This window comes from Heptranchias perlo, chromosome 16 (assembly GCF_035084215.1).
Source record: "Heptranchias perlo isolate sHepPer1 chromosome 16, sHepPer1.hap1, whole genome shotgun sequence".
Classification (NCBI taxonomy): Eukaryota; Metazoa; Chordata; class Chondrichthyes; order Hexanchiformes; family Hexanchidae; genus Heptranchias; species Heptranchias perlo.
In genome coordinates, this window is record NC_090340.1 from 30,541,224 (window position 1) to 30,562,075 (window position 20,852).

The 20,852-nt window shown below is 40.8% G+C and overlaps 1 protein-coding gene and 1 long non-coding RNA gene across 2 annotated transcripts; one reads left to right on the forward strand and one right to left on the reverse strand.

Annotated features, from left to right (window-relative positions):
* Nucleotides 1-14,526: 14,526 nt before the first annotated feature.
* LOC137333420 (uncharacterized) lies at nt 14,527-16,691 on the reverse strand. Its single transcript, XM_067997570.1, has 2 exons — nt 16,593-16,691; nt 14,527-15,861 (listed from the first exon to the last, which is right to left on the reverse strand). Exons 1-2 carry the CDS (start codon nt 16,689-16,691, stop codon nt 14,527-14,529), a joined length of 1,434 nt encoding a protein of 477 aa, XP_067853671.1.
* Nucleotides 16,692-17,641: 950 nt separating this feature from the next.
* LOC137333311 (uncharacterized) lies at nt 17,642-19,978 on the forward strand. The gene is made up of 2 exons (XR_010965850.1): nt 17,642-18,070; nt 18,208-19,978. It is a non-coding gene; the product is annotated as an uncharacterized lncRNA (long non-coding RNA).
* Nucleotides 19,979-20,852: the final 874 nt, after the last annotated feature.

Consider the following 20,852-nt stretch of genomic DNA (forward strand, 5'->3'; position numbering starts at 1 on the left):
GATGATAGTAACAGACTTCAAGAGAACATAAACAGACTGGTGGAATGGGCAGACATGTTGTAGATGAAATTTAACACCGACAAGTACAAAGTGATACATTTTGGTAGGAAGAATGAGGAGAGGCAATATAAATTAAATGGCACAATTCTAAAGGGGGTGGAGGAACAGAGAGACATGGGCGTATATGTACACAAATCTTTGAAGGTGTCAGGACAGATTGACAAAGCAGTTAAAAAAGCATTTGGGATCCTGGGCTTTATAAATAGAGGCATAGAGTACAAAAGCAAGGCAGTTATGTTGAACCTTTATAAAACATTGGTTTGGCCACAGCTGGAGTATTGTGTCCAATTCTGGGCACCACGCTTTAGGAAGGTTGTGAAGGCCTTAGAGAGGGTGCAGAAAAGATTTACTAGAATCCACCCAGGGATGAGGGACTTCAGTTACGTGGATGATTGGAGAAGCTGGGATTGTTCTCCTTAGAGCAGAGAAGGTTAAGGGAAGATTTGATAGAAGTGTTCAAAATCATGAAGGGTTTAGATAAAGTAAATAAAGAGAAACTGTTCCCATTGGCGGAAGGGTCAAGAACCAGAGGACACAGATTTAAGGTGATTGGCAAAAGAACCAAAGGTGACATGAAGAGAAACTTTTTTACACAGCGAGTAGTTATGATCTGGAATGCACTGCCTGAAAGGGCGGTGGAAGCAGATTCAGTCACGGCTTTCAAAAAGAAGTTGAATAAATGCTTGAAGGGAAAAAATTTGCAGGGCTATGGGGAAAGAACGGGGGAATGGGACGAACTGGATTGCTCTTACAAAGAGCCGGCATGGGCTCGATGGGCCGAATGAACTCCTTCTGTGCTGTAACCATTCTATGAAAGAAGTTTTGTACACACTGTAAAAACTCCATCCTTTTCTTCTATTTCACTCCAACATTCTGCCAGTTCATTTGGAGGTAGTTGAATTCCCCTATGATTATGATTATGATTCTGTGTTTTTTTTACTTATTTCATATATTTGCCTACATATTTCTCCCTCCACTTCTTTTCCACTATTTGGTGGTCTGTAATATACCCAATAGTCTGACTGGTCCCTTTCTATCCTTTATCTCAATCCATACGGATTGGTGAACTGCAGGTAATTAGTTATGGGCCTGTACGCTCGTGTGGGGTAAGGCCTCCTAAAGGTTGCCCCCCTGTATCTTCTCTCTGCGAATGCAGCTCCCTGGATTCTAGCCTGTTCCTTCTCCTCCTCCAGCCACAATGGCAGTGCAAGCAGCAAACCCATCAGATGTTTGCCAGAAACCACTGGTCAAAACCCCTCTGCCAACTCACCAAGTTATTTTCAGAAACGATTATTGTCAGTTCCCACAGCCAAAAGTCCCAATAAGCTTAAAAGCAGTGGTCTAGCAGTCTAAATAAACTAACCAGTGATTCACCTGAGAGCAGCTGATGATCCCTTTAAATATCGTTACAAATGGCACCCTCCAGACTGTATTTTAAAGTACTACTTGTGTTGCTGATTTGGTCAGAAATTTTAGTTAGTTCTTCTGATTAATAAATTACAGAGAAAAAAATCAAATAAAAATGAATTGAAGAAATAGGAAAAGGAAAAATAAATCAGGAAGCAAGGTTCAAAAATGAAAGAGGAAAATATGACAGCCTATAAGTACACCATAAGATTGCTTTATGATATGGTATCTACTATACCACTGAATATTTAAAGTACTAGAGGACTCCCTCTCTCCTCCCACTCGCATTCAAAGTGTGCTTCCTGCCAGGCAATATTTAATGGTGTTGACGACAGCCAACATGGCCTTGACCCAATCATCCTACTGGCTGACAAATCACAGCATGGAAACAGGAAAACAGAAAGTGGATTTATAGCAGGAGAAAAAAAGGCTAAACAAACAAGAGTGATCATAAAAAAGGAAAGGGACAAAGATAACCGTGTAAAGAGTGAGATAAGAAAATAAATGATCCCGCAAGAAATAAAACAAAAAAGAGGGAAAAGCAAAAATAGAATAAGCAAAATAAAAAAAGAAAGTGGAACGATAAAAGATGTAGGGGGTGAATTTCCGTTGGGGTTCCCAGTCACTGTTACTACAGTAGAAGAGCCGCAGAAATCCTGGAAACATGGTGTAAACACAGCTTCTGCTATTTTCTGGGGTTTCCACGGCTATTTCGCTAAAGCTAAAGCCTGATGTAAATTAACCCCCAATGGTAACCTGTGCAGAGATTTGGCTCTCCAACACTCTGTGCCACAGAGAGTGTGATTAGGGTTCATGCCCATGGTTCCCAGCCAGCAGGTGCACGATGCCAGGACATTATGGGGAGCTGCTGAGCCAAGGAAAGATACTCCCCCAGAGAAAGGCAATGAGGAGTTAGGTCACAGTCCATTTGGCTGGAGTGTAGTCACCTGCTTTCAGCCAAAAATGGTGTATAACGAGGACGGGGTTGAGGATAGTAGAAAAAATATTCTTTTGAAAAAAAAGTGATTCCCTCCCAGGCAATATTCAGTGTGTTGACGGCAGCCAGCGTGGTCTTGACCCAATCATCCTACTGGCTGAAAAACAACATCATGGAAACAGGAAGACTGAAAGTGGATTTATAGCAGGAGAAAAAAAAGCAGATAATGACAAATGCTGAAGTATGGTTAAAAGAGTGCTTGCAGCCTTCTGGCGTACTGTTCAAGTGGATATTCTATATGTGTAGGCCTGCATAATGACCAGCAACTGATTAGTCAATCCTGGAAGACCAGCACAGCAAGCCTACTCTTGCACCTATACATGCACTTCCGGCAGAGATCATCATTTGCAATTAAGAGTGGGATCCATGGCTGTGTTTTTTCTTTCCTAGCTCAGGAATTCTTAGGACAGTTGTAACAACCCATCATTATTCTGGCAGAGATCTGTTATCTGAAAACTGAGCAGTGATCGAATCTGTGACGAACCCAGCTGTATGTTTCAATATCACATCACAAATCGCATTTACTTCCTGAGTCATCAGAACAGCAAAATAGATACAACTTTTTTAAAGAGCAATGGAGGCAACTTATTTACAACCATGGAGTGTTGAGACTATCAAATACAAGACCTGTTGTTAACTGAAATTCATGCTTGAGTTTGTCCAAAGGACAAGACTTGCCAGTCGATACTCAGTTCATGGACTGATCAGACACTTCCTGCTGGGTTGCTCAAAAAGTATCACTAATGCTATCAGCAGAGCAGTTTGAAGACTGGAAGGTCCTTCCATCCTGAACTAGAAGCATATAATGGAAGCCATGATGAGGAGATGCCAGTGATGGACTGGGGTTGACAATTGTAAACAATTTTACAACACCAAGTTATAGTCCAGCAATTTTATTTTAAATTCACAAGCTTTCGGAGGCTTCCTCCTTCCTCGTTCACCTGAGGAAGGAGGAAGCCTCCGAAAGCTTGTGAATTTAAAATAAAATTGCTGGACTATAACTTGGTGTTGTAAAATTGTTTACATATAATGGAAGACAGGGAGGGTGATAAAAATAGACAAATGTAATAAAATAGCACAAGGGAAAAAGAAAAAAAACTGAAAAAGATAAATATATATCGAAAAGAAATTGGAATTGAGCAAAAAAGTAAAAGGAAAAATAAGTAAAAAGAAAGCAAGAAGATTTTAAATAATAAAGACTAGCTTCAGGAAAACAAACAAGGTTGTTTTGTCACTAATCTGTATGAGGTAGGTTCACAACATGAAGCTTCCTATAACTGGGTAGTAATTTATGGATGCTCCTTGCAGAGACTCTAAGGATAGATTCTGTGAGAAGCAGAAATGTTGTACTTGCATAGGACAAACTGTTCTCTTGACCATGGAATTAAGTTATGTGCATAGGGCTGGCTATCAGGGGAGCGCTCACTTTTGTAAATGTATAACAAAAATACAATAAATGCAAGCTCTTTTGAAGTGATACATTATTTGAAGTGCAGCGTCCTGCCATTAAGAACAAATCATCAACACCAGCTTCCTGAGTTAGAAATATTTTTGTATGGATATTTTCCAACAGGTGACCTAATAGACCATGAATTCTGAACATATGATCATAATCTTTAGCCTCAGCATTGTTGTTAAATTGCCAAAATATTATAGGGAGTTAGAAATTGTTGCAAGCCCTAGTATAATTGAAGTCAATGGGAATCAGGGGGAAAACTCTCCAGTGGCTGGAGTCATACCTAGCACAAAGGAAGATGGTCGTGGTTGTTGGAGGCCAATCATCTCAGCCCCAGGACATTGATGCAGGAGTTCCTCAGAGCAGTGTCCTAGGCCCAATCATCTTCAGCTGCTTCATCAATGAACTTCCCTCCATCATAAGGTCAGAAATGGGGATGTTCGCTGATGATTGCACAGTGTTCAGTTCCATTTGCAACCCCTCAAATAATGAAGCAGTCTGATCCCACATGCAGCAAGACCTGGACAACATCCAGGCTTGGGCTCACGAGTGGCAAGTAACATTCGCGCCAGACAAGTGCCAGGCAATGACCATCTCCAACAAGAGAGAGTCTCACCACCTCTCCTTGACATTCAATGCCATTACCATTGCCGAATCCCCCACCATCAACATCCTGGGGGTCACCATTGACCACAAACTTAACTGGACCAGCCACATAAATACTGTGGCTACAAGAGCAGGTCAGAGGCTGGGTATTCTGCAGCGAGTGACTCACCTCCTGACTCCCCAAAGCCTTTCCACCATCTACAAGGCACAAGTCAGGAGTGTGATGGAATACTTTCCACTTGCCTGGATGAGTGCAGCTCCAACAACACAACTAGGACAAAGCAGCCCGCTTGATTGGCACCCCATCCATCACCCTAAACATTCACTCCCTTCACCACTGACACACCGTTGCTGCAGTGTGTACCATCCACAGGATGCACTGCAGCAACTCGCCAAGGCTTCTTCGACAGCACCTCCCAAACCCGTGACCTCTACCACCTAGAAGGACAAGAGCAGCAGGTACATGGGAACAACACGTTCCCCTCCAAATCACACACCATCCCGACTTGGAAATATATCGCCATTCCTTCATTGTCGCTGGGTCAAAATCCTAGAACTCCCTTCCTAACAGCACTGTGGGAGAACCATCACCACACGGACTGCAGCCGTTCAAGTAGGCGGCTCACCACCACCTTCTCAAGGGCAATTAGGGATGGGCAATAAATGCTGGCCTTGCCAGCGACACCCACATCCCATGAACGAATAGAAAAAAAAGCCATCAGTTTTTGAAAGCAAGATATTAAATTAATGGATAGATTAATTGATATATGTGACTTGATGGTCTCTACACCAGCACTAATAATAGTATTTCTGTGGTATGCTATATGATATTGATGAGTATCTTGAAACAAGATGAAACCGAAAGCTGCAAAAAAAATCTTCTCCATACCTTATGTTAAGACAAAACTTCCACAACCGGGAAGACCCAAGTAATTTATTACTGAAAATGAGTGGTGTCTGCAACTTTTAAAATATATCTCTGCAGCCCTATGGTACAGGCAATAATGAACACCATGATTGACATGAAAAACACGCCTGTTTATTTCTGTTTCTCTTTTCCTCTAATTTTCTTTCCCTTCATTCCTTCTCTCCTGAAGCAGAATGTTCATGTTAGGTTCAGTTCCACAGGCAGAAGTGGGCCATCAGTATCTAACTGAAGAAGCTTTTTGTGTGAACATAATCAGTGGGTGTTGGGCTGGTCAACTGTGGGAACCATCACAGCCAATTCCAATCCTTTCTTACCCAACATCCACATGTTGTAGCAGTGATCACTGAATCGCAAACAGGAGCAGGATCCCTGAATAATATCCTCCCCCCCTCCACCAAATCTGAGGTTACAGATCAGCTGCGATATCCCACAGCTGTTTCAGCTGAGATGGGCTAACTCAGCACAGATCAGTGTCAATCCCAAATTATATGGGTCAGTAGCACAATAAATGGCTCATTTTGCCCACTAAGCACTCAGGAAGGTTTTTTCCCCCTTTTTTGTGTATCTTTTAATTCGACTCAGTCTGCCTCTTACCTAGAGCTGTTGATCAAAGAGGACTCCTGTCCCAAAGATATCAGAAACAACAGTCAATCAAAGTGACTAGAACAAGTTGACTTTAAATTAAATAAAAATCGGGAGAGATGTAAAACGGGCTGCCGATTCGCTGTCACCCGTTTTAAACTAACGCACAAAGTCAAAGTTACCCCCGGTGGGTTTTACACTGGTTAGGTGATCAACAACAAATCACTTAGTGTATATATTGCACTCCTGTGAATGTGTGACTTATGCATGAGATATTACAGAGCTCATTTGATTTGATTTCTGCATCAGCTTTTAGTTTGATTTAAATGCAATGTTATGAAAATATTTAAATTTAGTCTGTTTCAGTTAGCTTCAACCATTTTTAAAAATCTTGAAGAAAATATTTGGGCAAAATTTCCCTCGTCCAAGTTATGCTACTGCTGTCACCATCACAAAAATATAGTTTGCGTTGGTTGCAAAACGGGTGATCTGTCTCCTTGCAGCGCATTAGCTGGCACTTTTAACATTATTAAATTAGGAGGTGGCACAGAGAAGTTTTGCTCTACTCCTGCTGTTATTTTTGAGGTGGGCACTAATGAGAGCTGGCACAGCAGTGAATACTTGTTTTGACTTCTGTCATGAGCACAGAGTGCACCTCTCTATCTGTTTTGATGCTTAAATCACAGATGTGCATTGACACAAATGTTGCTGAAAGCATCCCATTACACTATTAGTTTTTAAAAGAATTTGGGTTACCAAACATTTTTACAGCCTTTTTTCACCACTCCTGTTTTATGTAATGTAAGTTTTTTAAAAAAATGCATTTTCCTGTTTGTATCATCCAAAGATCAGCAGAGCAGCTCTCAGTAGCAGGTTACTTGGCAAAAGAGAAGGCTAAATCGTGTGGTGACTGGGGGAGGGTCTTTGCAAATGTTTGACACTAGTTCCTTAGTGTCAACACAAATAGGTGGGATACATACCATGGCCATAGTTACTGGTGCAAACACTTTAATGTGCCAATTTAACCTGCAGTTCCATGCATTAAGAACTATCTTTGCTGGTTGTATATACTTTGCTGACCTCAGCTGGAATCTTTGCTGAACTGCAAACTCCATAACAGACAAAGGCCCTGTTCACATTACAAAAAGATTACTTTGGCAGAAACCCAGGGAAAGAAAATCTTCTATACCCAAACAGTAATCCCAACAAACGAGCATTCACATCGACTTTCTCACATGTTGGGCAAATTGAAAGGCGGATTTTTAGTCATTTTATTTTTTCAGGCACTGCAACTTTTACTGTACAATATTTAAATATTTATTTTTATTTATGTATGAACAAGGCTTACAGAGATCAACTTGTGATCTAAAAAAAATTGAAGATCCTGGGAAAGCTCAATTTGAGTAACTAAAATCTTGACAGGAACTACATGAGTTCTGAGAATTTTCTGCAAAGAACTGGAACAGACTCGGGGGAAATGATTATAAGCTGAGAAAACCCTGAGCTAAACACAAGTTAAGGAATAAAACACCAGCGGCTACAGTAAATGTGGACTCATGCGAAAGCAATGGCGCAATCACTGTTTGGGTTCGTTTTTGACAAGCACATTGCCAGGAGCCGTTTCCTTGTTCTCTCGGGCTTTTATTTTGAAATGTGTTTTTCCTCATGCATTTAAAGAATTGCTTTCCAACATTTTAATTCTCACTCATTTTTTTTTAAGTCTCGCGCTCTCTGTTTTTGTTAAAGTTCATTCTCCCCAGCTTTTTTTCGATGGCCCGCTTTCCCTGCTTTTTTGAAGTCCCACTCACTGGCTGATTGAGAGACCCCTCCGGATCCCTCATCTTCCTAATGTGGCAGCGCCGATGCTGCAGGAAGTAGAGAGAAAATAACACTGTTGAAGAGGCAAAAAAAGAAAATTTGAAATAAAAATAAAATTCAAAACACTAAGACAAGTAGTGTGCAATTAGAAGTGTTCCTTTACTCATATTCTTAAGTGCATTGAGCCCAAGAATTTTCTTATCTAATGTAGCTGAATGTTTCATATCCATGTCATCAGACTCACAATGGGCTATATGACACTTGGGTATTACTGCATTAACCTCGGTAATTGGAACTTCTCTTCTACTCTATTCGCTGGAGAAGATGGCCCATAGCAGGTGGAGAACATTGACATTTCCTACATTACAATAGTGACTACACTTCAAAAGCAATTCATTGGCTGTAGAGTGCTTTGGGACGTCCTGAGGTCATGAAAGGCATTATATAAATGCAAGTCTTTCTTTACATGAAGACAAGCCTCTAACATTCATCTTCCAAACCCATATGACCAAGAAATCCTACAAATCCTGGGAAGGAAAGGTATAGACGGTACTGAAGGTAGAAGGCCACTGTCAGCTCACAGTTTATGATAACCTTCTGTTGCCCTGCCTTCTTATTCAATTCGTTCATTCACTTACTGGCAACAAAGGGCATACCGAAACACTTTGCCATGGCACTCCTATTGAAAGCTGTGTTGGAAGGTTGCTCATAAAGATGCCATTGTAACTTGTTTTCCTCTTTTTCTCTAGGTGTGCCAGAGGAAGCTGAACCAGGCCCTAGTGCCATCGAGCAAGCCAACACTTGACAGTACAGGCAGTCACTCATTCTATCCTTTCCAAACACCATATCAGATACAGTCACTCTAGGGGATTGAGACAGCGAGCTAAAAGGGACTGCACTGGGTGAGACACTTAGCATGAGTGAGTAGGAATAGGTGGTGTGGCAGAGGAGGAAGATTTAAGTCAGTGTATGTGATGCCATGTTTGTGGAGGGCACAGGGACGATGTAGTCAGCACAGTTAATGTAGTGGACATACTTTCAATATAAGAGAAGGTCTTCTCTATTAGAGCTTTATGAATGTCTCTTGCAGCTGCAACTGGTTCTCTTCTACAGCCTCTTCAAGCTGCTCTTGTTTCTTTTGGTGGTCCACTTGCTGTGCCTGGGGCCTTCCTTCTTTGGGGCCTCCATGATGATGCCTCTTGTAGGGTGAAATTATGCAGCAGACTACCATGATCCTTGAAGCCTTAGTCAGGCTGTGTTGCTGGATGTTCCCATATCTATTCAGGCATATCAATATTGAGTTCAATGATTACTTTAATGAATGCACCTCATTACAACTGATTCAGCTGATGTCCTAGGATTATGAGGGGTCATGGTTCATAACTCCAGAGGATAGCCTTGATTATCAGGAGCCATTCTCAGACTTGGCTTTGTGGTTGATATACTTGTGGCACAGTAGACTGCCTTAAAATAAAGACATTGGAACAACTGCCTGGGAAGCAATCTTTGACTTGCATAATCCGCTGCTGGTGGTTACAAATGAGATGAATATTCAAAGAGTGGACATCCTTTCCTTTTCATGTAGGTCATGGCACTGTACGAGGAACACGTTGGCTTATGTTGCTCTTTCACGGCTTCCAATATAAATCAATGCTTGCTCAGGCTCTGTTTCTTTGACCAATGAAGGTGTGTTTGCCTCTGCTTGTAGATTCTGGTGTAGAGGCATGGGTAGGTGACTACAGAGTAGCTCTGATGCAACCCCACCTGCCTGACATACTTCTGTTGGTCCTTCTCTTCAAAAATAGGCAAGTAAAGGGAAATTCTTATGGAGAAACCCATTGTGCAACTGCTGTTATAGTTGAAACATTTCCTTGATTGCAGCAAAGACTCCTGGCAATCTAAGTGGCAAGAGGGGGAAAAAAATAAGTAAAACAGTACAGAGATGCTCCTACCAATCTTATTGTAAGGAAGAAAGGAGAAAGAACTTGAATTTATAAATCACCTTTCAAGACCTCAGGATGTCCCAAAGTGCTTTACAGCCAATGAAGTACTTTGGAAGTGTAGTCACTGTTGTAATGTAGGAAACACAGCAGCCAATTTACTCACAGCAAGGTCCCACAAACAGAAATGAAATAAATGACCAGATCATCTGTTTATTAACAGTGTTGGTTGAGGGATAAATATTGGCCAGGACACTGGGGAGAACTCCCCTGCTCTACTTCAAATAATGTTGTGGGATCTTTTACATCCACCTGAGAGGGCAGAAGGGGCCTCAGTTTAACATCTCAACGAAAGGATTTTAAATTTATTTCTGTAAACAGCACAGCCCCTAGTATTCCAGGACACTCGTTTTATATGGGTAGGCACATGGAACAGTTCATTCAATGTATACAATGTTATTTTGAATTGCTATCTACAGCTTATCAGTGTGTTGTCCCTGAGCCCCAGTCAAGAGCTGTCATATTTCAGTTTTCAGAAGGAGCAAGGCATCGCGTCCACAGGTATGAGCACTATTTTGCATTTTTGAAAGTACATGAACCCCTCTTATTATTATTTAAATAATAGCATTTGTAAAATACATAACTATAGATCACATCCAGTCACTTTGAAATACAAAAGTTCATATAAGCTGTAGTTCTATAGTTGTAAAAATATGTACACATAACAAAAAGAGGCAATAGCATGGAAAATGAATAAAATATTTTCTTTGAATGAATGATAAATGGGACAACTTTGTTTTGCATTGCTTCATACCCTGTAGCCATGTATCTGTAGAGATGATCCCTGTGTTCCCCTTTTGGTGCCAGTGCCACAGCTGGAAGGTAGCTCATTCAATTGGAGATTTCACTTTATGCTGAGGAAAGGATAGAGATGATAGGCAACTAGGCTGCTTATCTCTTCATAGACTTGATTCCTGGCAGGTATAAGGGCAGGGGGGTGGTGGGGTGGGGGGGGGGGGGGGGGGGGGTGGCAGGGGGGAGGTGGGGGGTGGAAGTGGAAGGGAAATTGAGTGCTCCAAGCCAAAATTTCCTGACCTCCTGGCCAGTACATGGTGTTTCTATTTTCATGAAATGGAATTTTTGTGTGGTTATCTGATACAAAGCTCTAAAGTTCTAACCAGCGTATCTGAATTTTTGGTGGTTCATTCCCTGCTTAAAAAGGTGCTAAACTGTGCATGAGAAGTACAGTAATGTAATGGTTTTGTTACTGGACTAATAATCTGGAAAATGTGCATTCAATTCCCACAATGGCAGTTTGAGAATTTGAATTCAGTTTTGAAAAATCTGGAAATAAAAGCTGGTACCAGTAAAAGTGACCATGAAATTGTTGGATTGTTGTAAAAACCCAACTGGTTCACTGATGTCCTAAGGAAATCTGCCGTCCTTACTTGGTCTGGCCTTTATGTGAATCCCACACCAATGTGGTTGACTCTTAATTGTCCTCCAAAGTGGCCTAGGAAGCCATCAAACTGCTACATTGAAGCGGTACACCGCCTTCTGAGGGTTGGGCAATAAATTTGCCAGCGATGCCTACATCCCGAGAAAGAATTTTAAAAAATTATCCTGGCTGAGTTCTGATTCAATGACTTGAATTCTTAAACAGTGGCCATCATGGTGTTGTTGTAGAGAGTGACTATATTTATTTCGCTGTCTTTACATTAACTAACATTTATATCATTAGATGTAATTAACAGACTGCTGTGCAAGTACTGTGTTTAGCATTTTATTCTCGGAGATCCCTTTTTTCCAGCAACTCAATTCCTGGCATAGTTTGCAAACTTGATCTTTTGAATAATATAAATCTTGTAATATTAAAATTTGCATGCCAACTAAGACATTTTACTGCACAACTAACAAAGGTTTAACATGGTGGAAATTATTTGGGTAATGTCTGGCAATATTCAGCTTTAAGAACCTCATCTGTTTGTCCATAAGCAGCATCCTGTAGGTTTAAACTATTCTCCATTTTACACTAGTGGAACTGTTTTTCCCTTTGAACAGTTTGCTCTGTAGTAAGACCAGACATTATTTCACATTACTTGTTGCGGCCCTTTTCCTTCCAACCAAAGGGAAGCTAGCACTTAGAGCACATTTTGCTCTGACATGTTTGTCATTAGTGTACTTAAAGAGGATAATCATACAAAGACAAAGGCTTAGGACCAGGGCAACATCAGGAAGCCAAACATAACATGGCACAAACACCAACACCAGCTTTGTGCCAATAAATCCATGCAAAAATACATCTATGTTAGTGTAAGGTACATCCATGTGCCAGAGCAAAAAAATTCCATCTTAGGGAGAAATAGCTATTTCTTTCTAATTATAAACACTGCTTTATATTTGTGCCAATTTACCTGTTAAAATTACCACACACAGGAATTTCATCCCCTTATGTTTATTCAGAAATTTATATTTATTGGATAATATTCTGTAGTTAAATATATTCAGAAATGCTTTGGAGGAAAATACTTCTTGGATAATATCTACTATAAGAGTTACTGATAACATGAAGCTATGTAGTTGAATGCCAAGTATAAATGAGATTGAGAGCAGTGAAGAAGATCTGGGCCAATTATGTATATGATGATACCGTTACATTTAAAGAAAACAAATTGCCAAGTAATTATGTATTTGCTGTTCTCACAGACATTCAGGACCATTCGGGATACCAAATAGCCTGCAATAATCTTCTGCATAATCATTATTTTTATGGCTGAGTCTTCTTAACTGATATGATTAATGGGACTTATCTGAAGAATCATGGAATACACCCTTCATAATACTTCACCTTCTGCTGGCAAAGTTTTTGCAGGAAAAAAAATGAATGGAAAATATAAAACATTAAAAAATACACCCTTATGAGACTGACTTTATTGCTTATGGAAATAAGAATTCTATAATACAGATACACTGTATGTAAAACTAAGATAGGTAGATTTCTATTAGGCAAGGGTATCAAGGGATATGGAGAAAAGGCGGGAAAATGGAGTTGAGGTGCAGATCAGTCAGGCCTGAGGGGCTGAATGGCCTACTCCAGTTCCTAATGTTCCTATGTTCCTACACATACATGTGTCCATGATACCTTCTGGAGGAGCCTTTAATATATAGCCCATAGAATTACATTCAGTTCATTTTTGTAAGTCTAGCTGGAGATTAAACTTGCACCTACTGTACAATGTTGTCACGAGGAAATTACACTTTTAAATTCTTTGTCATTGCACAAATGACAGTGAAATTGTGCTTCCAGTTTAGGTGCAAGAAACAGTACTCTTTATTCTTCACAACAGCACAGAAAGGCATAATAAACAATAAACAATAAGCAATATAACTGAGTTAGCACTTAGATCTTTGCTGCCAGTTTGAATAGGGAAATGCTGAGGATTCAACTATTTACCATACTGGTTAGGGGAGGCTGCTCATGCTGTTGTTAATGACTGCTGACTGAAGAGTGCTGACAACTTGATTTATACTACAGTCTACTGATGATAATTCAAAGTCATTTTTTGCACAAAAATAAATTGAATTATCCAAATATTTGAATTAAGCAATGTAAATAACATGGCAAAATGGGAATTTAATGCTAAGAAAATTGAATGATCAGACAACGTGACTTAATTAAGTACATGAATGAAAATTTATCAACAAAACTATGCACAAAATAGACTGCTAAAATTTCTGTTTGTAATATTAGCATATGAACATTTAACATGTTTGTAAGACGTTCCTCTGTCCGCTATTTTAAAACAAATAGTGGACAAAGGAATATAAATCACTCATACAGTAATACTGTAAACAGTAATTTCTCAGTTTCTATTGGAATATCTGATGTGCAATAGTATTTTAAAATATTTTTCATGGTTAAAACTCTAGTTACTTCCAAACAAAGTACTCTAACAAAATACTAATTCCAGTTATTGTGACCAAACAACAGCACATTAAACTTGCACCTACTGCTATTTTTTCAGCTTAGTGAGATGTGTGTTTCTGAAAAGTTGGACAAATTTGCATCTTTCTTGGTGACAAAGAGCATCTTTGTGTTCCTATAAGTTGAGTATTACTCTGTATCTGACCATGTTATATTCCATTTGGAAGTGATTAATGTTGACACTAGGTGCCTCTTGTTACCATGTTGAAATGCTGGTGTGAGGGAGCTTGAGACCATGGGGGAATTTTAAACCCCAAGAATGGGTGGGTTGGAGCCTGATGGGTAGTTAAAATATTTGATTTTTGGAGTGTGACTGCAGCCTGGCTCCAACGCGCCCACTTTTGGGTTTAACCCAGACGCGTTTGGATGTGTGCGGGTAACCTACTCGCCGCAGTCAGGTGAGTAGTTATAGCATCAATTAACGTCCTTGTGAGACGTTAAGTAGGTCTTTTTAAATTGAATTTGACTTAAATTTAAATGTAACCAGCGCAGGTTTCCCGGGGCTCATGAATCTCGCCAGTGAAAAGGAGGGGAGAAAGATCGGATCATGAGATAAGTGCCTTTATTGCACTGCTTGTGGGCCAGGAGGAGCAGGAGTGTTTACTTCAGGTGCAACAAGCTTACCTGCCGCAATCAGACCTCTGCGATTGGCCAACCAACCCTCAATGTCTGACATTCCTCCCGATGTCCGAGACCTCCCCCCAACATGGCCGACATCTCATCTCTCCCAATGGCAGAGTTCTCATGTCACCCGATGGCTGACTTCGCATCTCTTCTGATGGCCAACTTCGCATCTCCTCTGATGGCCAACTTCCCATCTCCCCCAATGGCCAACTTCTCATCTCCCCCGATGGCCAACTTCTCACCTCCTTCGATGGCCGACTTCTCATCTCCCCCAATGGCCGACTTCTCATCTCCCCCAATGGCCAACTTCTCATCTCCCCCGATGGCCAACTTCTCACCTCCTTCGATGGCCGACTTCTCATCTCCCCCGATGGCCGACTTCTCATCTCCCCCGATGGCCGACTTCTCATCTCCCCTGATGGCTGACTTCTCATCTCCCCCAATGGCCCACTTCTCATCTCCCCCGATGGCCAATTTCTCACCTCCTCCGATGGCCGACTTCTCATCTCCCCCGATGGCCAACTTCTCATCTCCCCCAATGGCCAACTTCTCATCTCCCCCAATGGCCGACTTCTCATCTCCCCCGATGGCCGACTTCTCATCTCCCCCGATGGCCGACTTCTCATCTCCCCCGATGGCCGACTTCTCATCTCCCCCGATGGCCAACTTCGCATCTCCTCCGATGGCCAACTTCTCATCTCCCCCGATGGTCGACTTCTCATCTCCCCCGATGGCCGACTTCTCATCTCCCCCGATGGCCGACTTCTCATCTTCCCCGATGGCCGACTTCTCATCTCCCCCGATGGCCCACTTCTCATCTCCCCCGATGGCCGACTTCTCATCTCCCCCAATGGCCAACTTCTCATCTCCCCCGATGGCCAATTTCTCACCTCCTTCGATGGCCGACTTCTCATCTCCCCAGATGGCCAACTTCTCATCTCCCCCAATGGCCAACTTCTCATCTCCCCCAATGGCCGACTTCTCATCTCCCCCGATGGCCGACTTCTCATCTCCCCCAATGGCCAACTTCTCATCTCCCCCGATGGCCAATTTCTCACCTCCTTCGATGGCCGACTTCTCATCTCCCCAGATGGCCAACTTCTCATCTCCCCCAATGGCCAACTTCTCATCTCCCCCAATGGCCGACTTCTCATCTCCCCCGATGGCCGACTTCTCATCTCCCCCAATGGCCAACTTCTCATCTCCCCCGATGGCCAATTTCTCACCTCCTTCGATGGCCGACTTCTCATCTCCCCAGATGGCCAACTTCTCATCTCCCCCAATGGCCAACTTCTCATCTCCCCCAATGGCCGACTTCTCATCTCCCCCGATGGCCGACTTCTCATCTCCCCCGATGGCCGACTTCTCATCTCCCCCGATGGCCGACTTCTCATCTCCCCCGATGACCAACTTCGCATCTCCTCTGATGGCCAACTTCTCATCTCCCCCGATGGCCGACTTTGCACCTCACTTGATTGCAGAGATCTCACCTCCCCTTCTGTGATCGGCCCCGCCCCATGCAACCTCCAAAGATCCCAATCTCTCTCCGACCTCCCCCCCCAATTCAACCCCCAAAGATCCCGACCTCCCCCATATAAACCCCGAGGATACTGATCCCTCTCTGGCTGCTTTCCCACCCAAAAGGCAGCCAGTCTGTCAATCAGACTGGCTGCCGGGTATAAAACCCAGAAGTAAAATTTTTATCCTTCAATTGAATTGCGATTGCATTTCCGACCCGCCAACTTCACTTCCGGGTTTCTTGTCCAATAAACTCCCGCCCCCTCCCCCCAGCTCTCTTCCCGGCTCCAAGTTAAAATCTAGGCCTCGACCTTTTATGTGAAATTTCCCCTTATCTGACATCATGAAATGGCACTCCTGTGTTTCCCTCAACCAACATTTTCTATTCATGGTGTCATTGGAATAAAACATAATGTCATGCTATTGAAGAGGGTGTGTATCTATCTGTTGTGAGGATATTATGATGTCATGTTATGGAGGAGGGTGTGTGTGTCTGTGTGAGGTGGGGGGTTACATAAAATATCAGCTCCCAGACAGCCTCTAAGATACGAAACTCTGTGGATTGATGCCGCATTTATATTACAGAACTGCTTCAGGTTCGCATCAGCCAGGAAAACAGAAAACACATCTGCCTGTGCATAAGATTGTTTTTAAGCAATGAATTTGTTTACTGGTGCCGTATCTTTCAAAATAGCTGAGAAAGGTTGGACAGGCCAACAAATAAAATGCTCGACGGCTGGTCTTTGAAACTCCTGTTTATGGATGTCCATGTCACAGGGAAGGTGGAGGAGCAGAGCTTCTTGCTGTAGACCTGTCTGGGGTGCAGTTTGCAACCTATATTTTACTTTTAGAACTTAAAATAGAAAGTGAATTTTAAATAAAACATCACCAATGGGATTAGATAAGGAAAATAAAGTACAAATTAAAGCCCATTAAGTTGTTTTAAGGAAACTGCTTCTATTGAAAATGTCTGGCAAATCTTTGTTCAACCACATGATACAACAAAATAATTTTCACTTCCCACCCCCAAACGATACACTGCATACTTATATACAACAATCCTAGGGCCCAAATTTCTATCTTCACTAATTTTAGTTAAAAAAAAGTGAGTAAAAGGTTCTTGATTGTCATTTTTAAATTCTACTCACATCTACTTTTTTTTTACAAAAATTAGCAGATGGGAATTTCAGTCCCCTTGTGAAGAAAGATGACACGCAACTCCTCTGTTCTTTCCCTCCCCTCTACAGAGCTGCTTACATACCTGTGTGTGTACATGTGAACACTGATAGAAATGTTTTTGTATACTTCGGACAATAACACAATTAAACAAAAACTATTATAATGTGCCAAACATTCTTTTGTATATTTGTAGAACATAGTAACTTGATCAAATCACAAACACTGTTTTTTTCTGTCCGTAAAAACTTGAGTTTATGTGTGCTTCCAAGTCATTGCCTGGATTGTGTGTAATGATTTAGAAGAGCAAATTCATCCTATTAATGCTGAGTAGCACCAGCACCAATTATATAGTTGCCATAGTCCCACTTTACAGGGATGACTAATAAACAACTAATGTTTACACGTAACTAGGATCAAGCACATTAAAAAGTTAAAATTAAACAGAGTATCCTGTAGACTGTAGAAAATGTTATTCATTGAACCTGAACAGGTGTTGTGTTTTCATTAGAAGTCACAATGCAAAAAGCATGCATTGCTGCTTGCCTTAGTTTCAGTTGCTAAGCGGTACACCTCAACTGGTGTTTGATTGACAGTTTTACTTGCTACCATAGAAACACTTGGCTTGCTCACCAAAAACAACAAAAAGATGTGATATTTAGCTGTGAAGGAGCAAGGAGCTTTCAGATCTTCTGCGGAATTAGCTGAAAGCACGTATGCTGGAGCTTGGCAGATCTGAGCACCTGCCAAACTTTTCCAAGAAACAAAACAAAGAATGGGCTGCTCTGGCAGTAAAGGCACTACTGTGGTGGATGGATCTCACAAACCTCGAGATCATCCCCAACAAGAAAAGCAAAACCAGGATTCCGGTACTGAAAACTCCTCTGTGGAAAACCAACAAAATCAGGAGAGTGAAGACCCTACAGATTGATTAAGTTAAACGAGAAGCTGCTCCTCTGGTGGGACACTTAAGGTTGCATTTAATTTTGTCTTCAATTTAATCTCATTCATTTATCTTTGTCAGTATGGGATTCATTGCCAGACAGGAAAAATCTAGGACATTTTTGTTTGATTTGTTTTTAATAATAACTCAACTATTTTATCCTTCAGACTTCCTGAATGAAATGCAGTGAAGGAATCAACCCTGAAATGTTCTTTTGAAGAAAAAAAGTCAGTTGTCTTCATGGTCAAAATGCTTAATTGCAGTAGTACAAGGGATTCATCTTTTCAAAATATTTTCAACTGAAATCATTGTGACCTTCAGACAGTTTGTTTGATTGAAATGAAGCCAGCAGAAATATGTGTGAAATTGAATTGTATTGTGTTGACCAACTTGTAAAGCATTAAAATCAAAATCCTATTAGAAGGGTTGTCGGTTTCGGCAGGTTTACACTTTGAACGATAGCAGAGATTAAATTGAAAGGATTCTGCAGTCCAACATTGGAAATCATCTTGTGACAATTTTTTGTACCATACCCTTAAATATTACTGAATATAATGCTGTGTTTACCTAAAAGGTGTTCACCAGTGGAATACAATGAACCAGAAGACCAAAATGTATGCACATCTGATTTTTCTGATATTTCACTGCGTTGTACTAGCTGATCAGATCCTACAAATAAAATATTAGGTCAGCAGCTGTGATATCAGAGTTTTGCAATAAATAGCATTTAGGTATCAGAACATCACTTCTTAAGGATTAGAAGCAATCTTTAGCTGCATAAGATGGCTGAATCAAATATGTGATGGTATAGAGCACCCTGTGCTAGTGATTAGAACAAATTCTATATTACTGGCAACAACCGTTGAAAATAATAATAAACATGAATAATTATAGTTTATTATCATGGGGGTTGAATGTCCGCGTGGGTTATCCTGACCGTCCGCTGTATCTTCGGCATTTACGCCGTCTCTCTGGGATTTCCATAGATCTTCTGCCACGGTTACGGCAGACGATCGGGAGAACCATAGTGGGAATTCTACCTCTAGGAATTCTCCTATGGCATTTCTCACATATAGTGGCCAGGAGCAGAACTAAAGGGCTGGGGCGGGGCTTTGGGAATAAAACTGAACAATTTTAATAACGTGAGATGGAACAGTCAGCTATAGGATTGACACTTCATTCGGCACCACGGTCACACATGTACAGAGTCCTGAAAGGTCATACACATGTCACAATGGAGAGAAGGCACTCCAATTTGCCTACAATGAAACCAAGTTTTCTACATGGGTACTCAGCAATGCATTTGGCAGGTCTTCTTTGAAGCACACCTGTGCATCTCTCTCTGCCAGGCCTGGGATCAGCTGGGTGCATTTAAAACCATGCAGCCACATAGGTGGTTTCATTAAGGCCAGGTCAATAATCCAAGCTGGAATTTCAGACTGCAGACTCACATTTAAAAAATAATTTCTCAGGAAACCGATAGTCATAGATTTATGTAGATGTAGCAAAAATCTGTATTAACCTGGCCTGTATTACAGAAAATAAAGCATGGAAACTGTATTATGGCTCCCTGTTTAACCAACAGTTATTCTTTCAATTTCAAATGCAACTTTAAACATCAATATTTTGCTTTAAAGTTCTTGCTAATTTTTCTATGTATATATATATATATAAATACAATGTTTTGAGCAAAATAGTACATGTTATATTTTCTTTCAAAAGTATTCTGGGACTGATCACAGCTGCTCGTCATCTAGAACCGGAGCTAAGTAGACTGTTCCATCTGTTTAGGGTTTGGATTTTTATAATAAATATTAAGAAATATAAAACTTAAGAGAAGATTGAATGACTGTGCATATTTCCTCCTTTTCCAAATATATCTGCAACTGTATTTAATGTAACTAAAAGATTCTGCTTAAATAAATGCGTTTAAGTTCAGGATTTTTAATTAGAATCTTCCTTTAAACATCAACAATGGCATAGTCCTTCCAGAATTTGGCACTCTTAATTTAACCCATTTACAGTTGATTGCTTTTGAGTTCTCTTTTAGGTACACAGGTAGATAAAAGAACTATAACTGCTCTGACCATTTACAGTTCAAAATATATAAACATTAAACAATGAAAACATTTCAAAGTGCTAAATTTCACTTGTCACACATGAATAACAGCTCACAAAACTTTGTGAGGGGAAACTGAGTTGAACAAACCAAGCTGCAGGAAAGCAACAAAAATCAAGCTCTATGCTCCTGAGATCGGACAGGTCTTCTGGGCAATACATACTGAACAGATTTCCATGGTCAATTTTATGTGTAAGTTCAAAGATTTTTTTTGTGAATTATTTACATTTTATGTAAACTTTATTTTTAGTGCTATATCCTCAGGTTACTGACAAAACAAGATGGCGCACAAAATAAATTTCAAAAACTATTTTGACCAATTTCTTGTACCTGTCAGTTGTTTATTGATTGATTCGTGATTAGTTATTTTCCTGCTGCTTGTTGATTCACAAGTTTCTCACTTTTCTATAAAAATTTCAGACAATCAGCATCAGTCAGTTAACAACGATTTGTTCCTTTTTAGCAATATGGTATTTGAACGAATAAGGTAAAGGTGAGATAGACATTTTGCATGTGTGACACTGTCAAGTGTGACATTTTCAAGTGTGACACTTTCAAGCAGATGTGTGATGTACATTTCTTATGCACTACGGACAGATGCTAGATACAAGACTTTTAATTATGTAGCTTGAGCATGCTATCCTTGTGTAACATACAGTGAAAAGAGAATGGGGTTGACTTTTGTGTGCAGCG

Bases quoted from the DNA above. Each gene is read 5' to 3' on its own strand.
- LOC137333420 (XM_067997570.1), bottom strand. From the start codon at position 16,691: ATGGACATCCATAAACAGGAGTTTCAAAGACCAGCCGTCGAGCATTTT. The intron at 15,862-16,592 runs GTAAACAAATTC...TGAGGTGCAAAG, and splicing joins TTTTGAAAGATACGGCACCA to TCGGCCATCGGGGGAGATGA.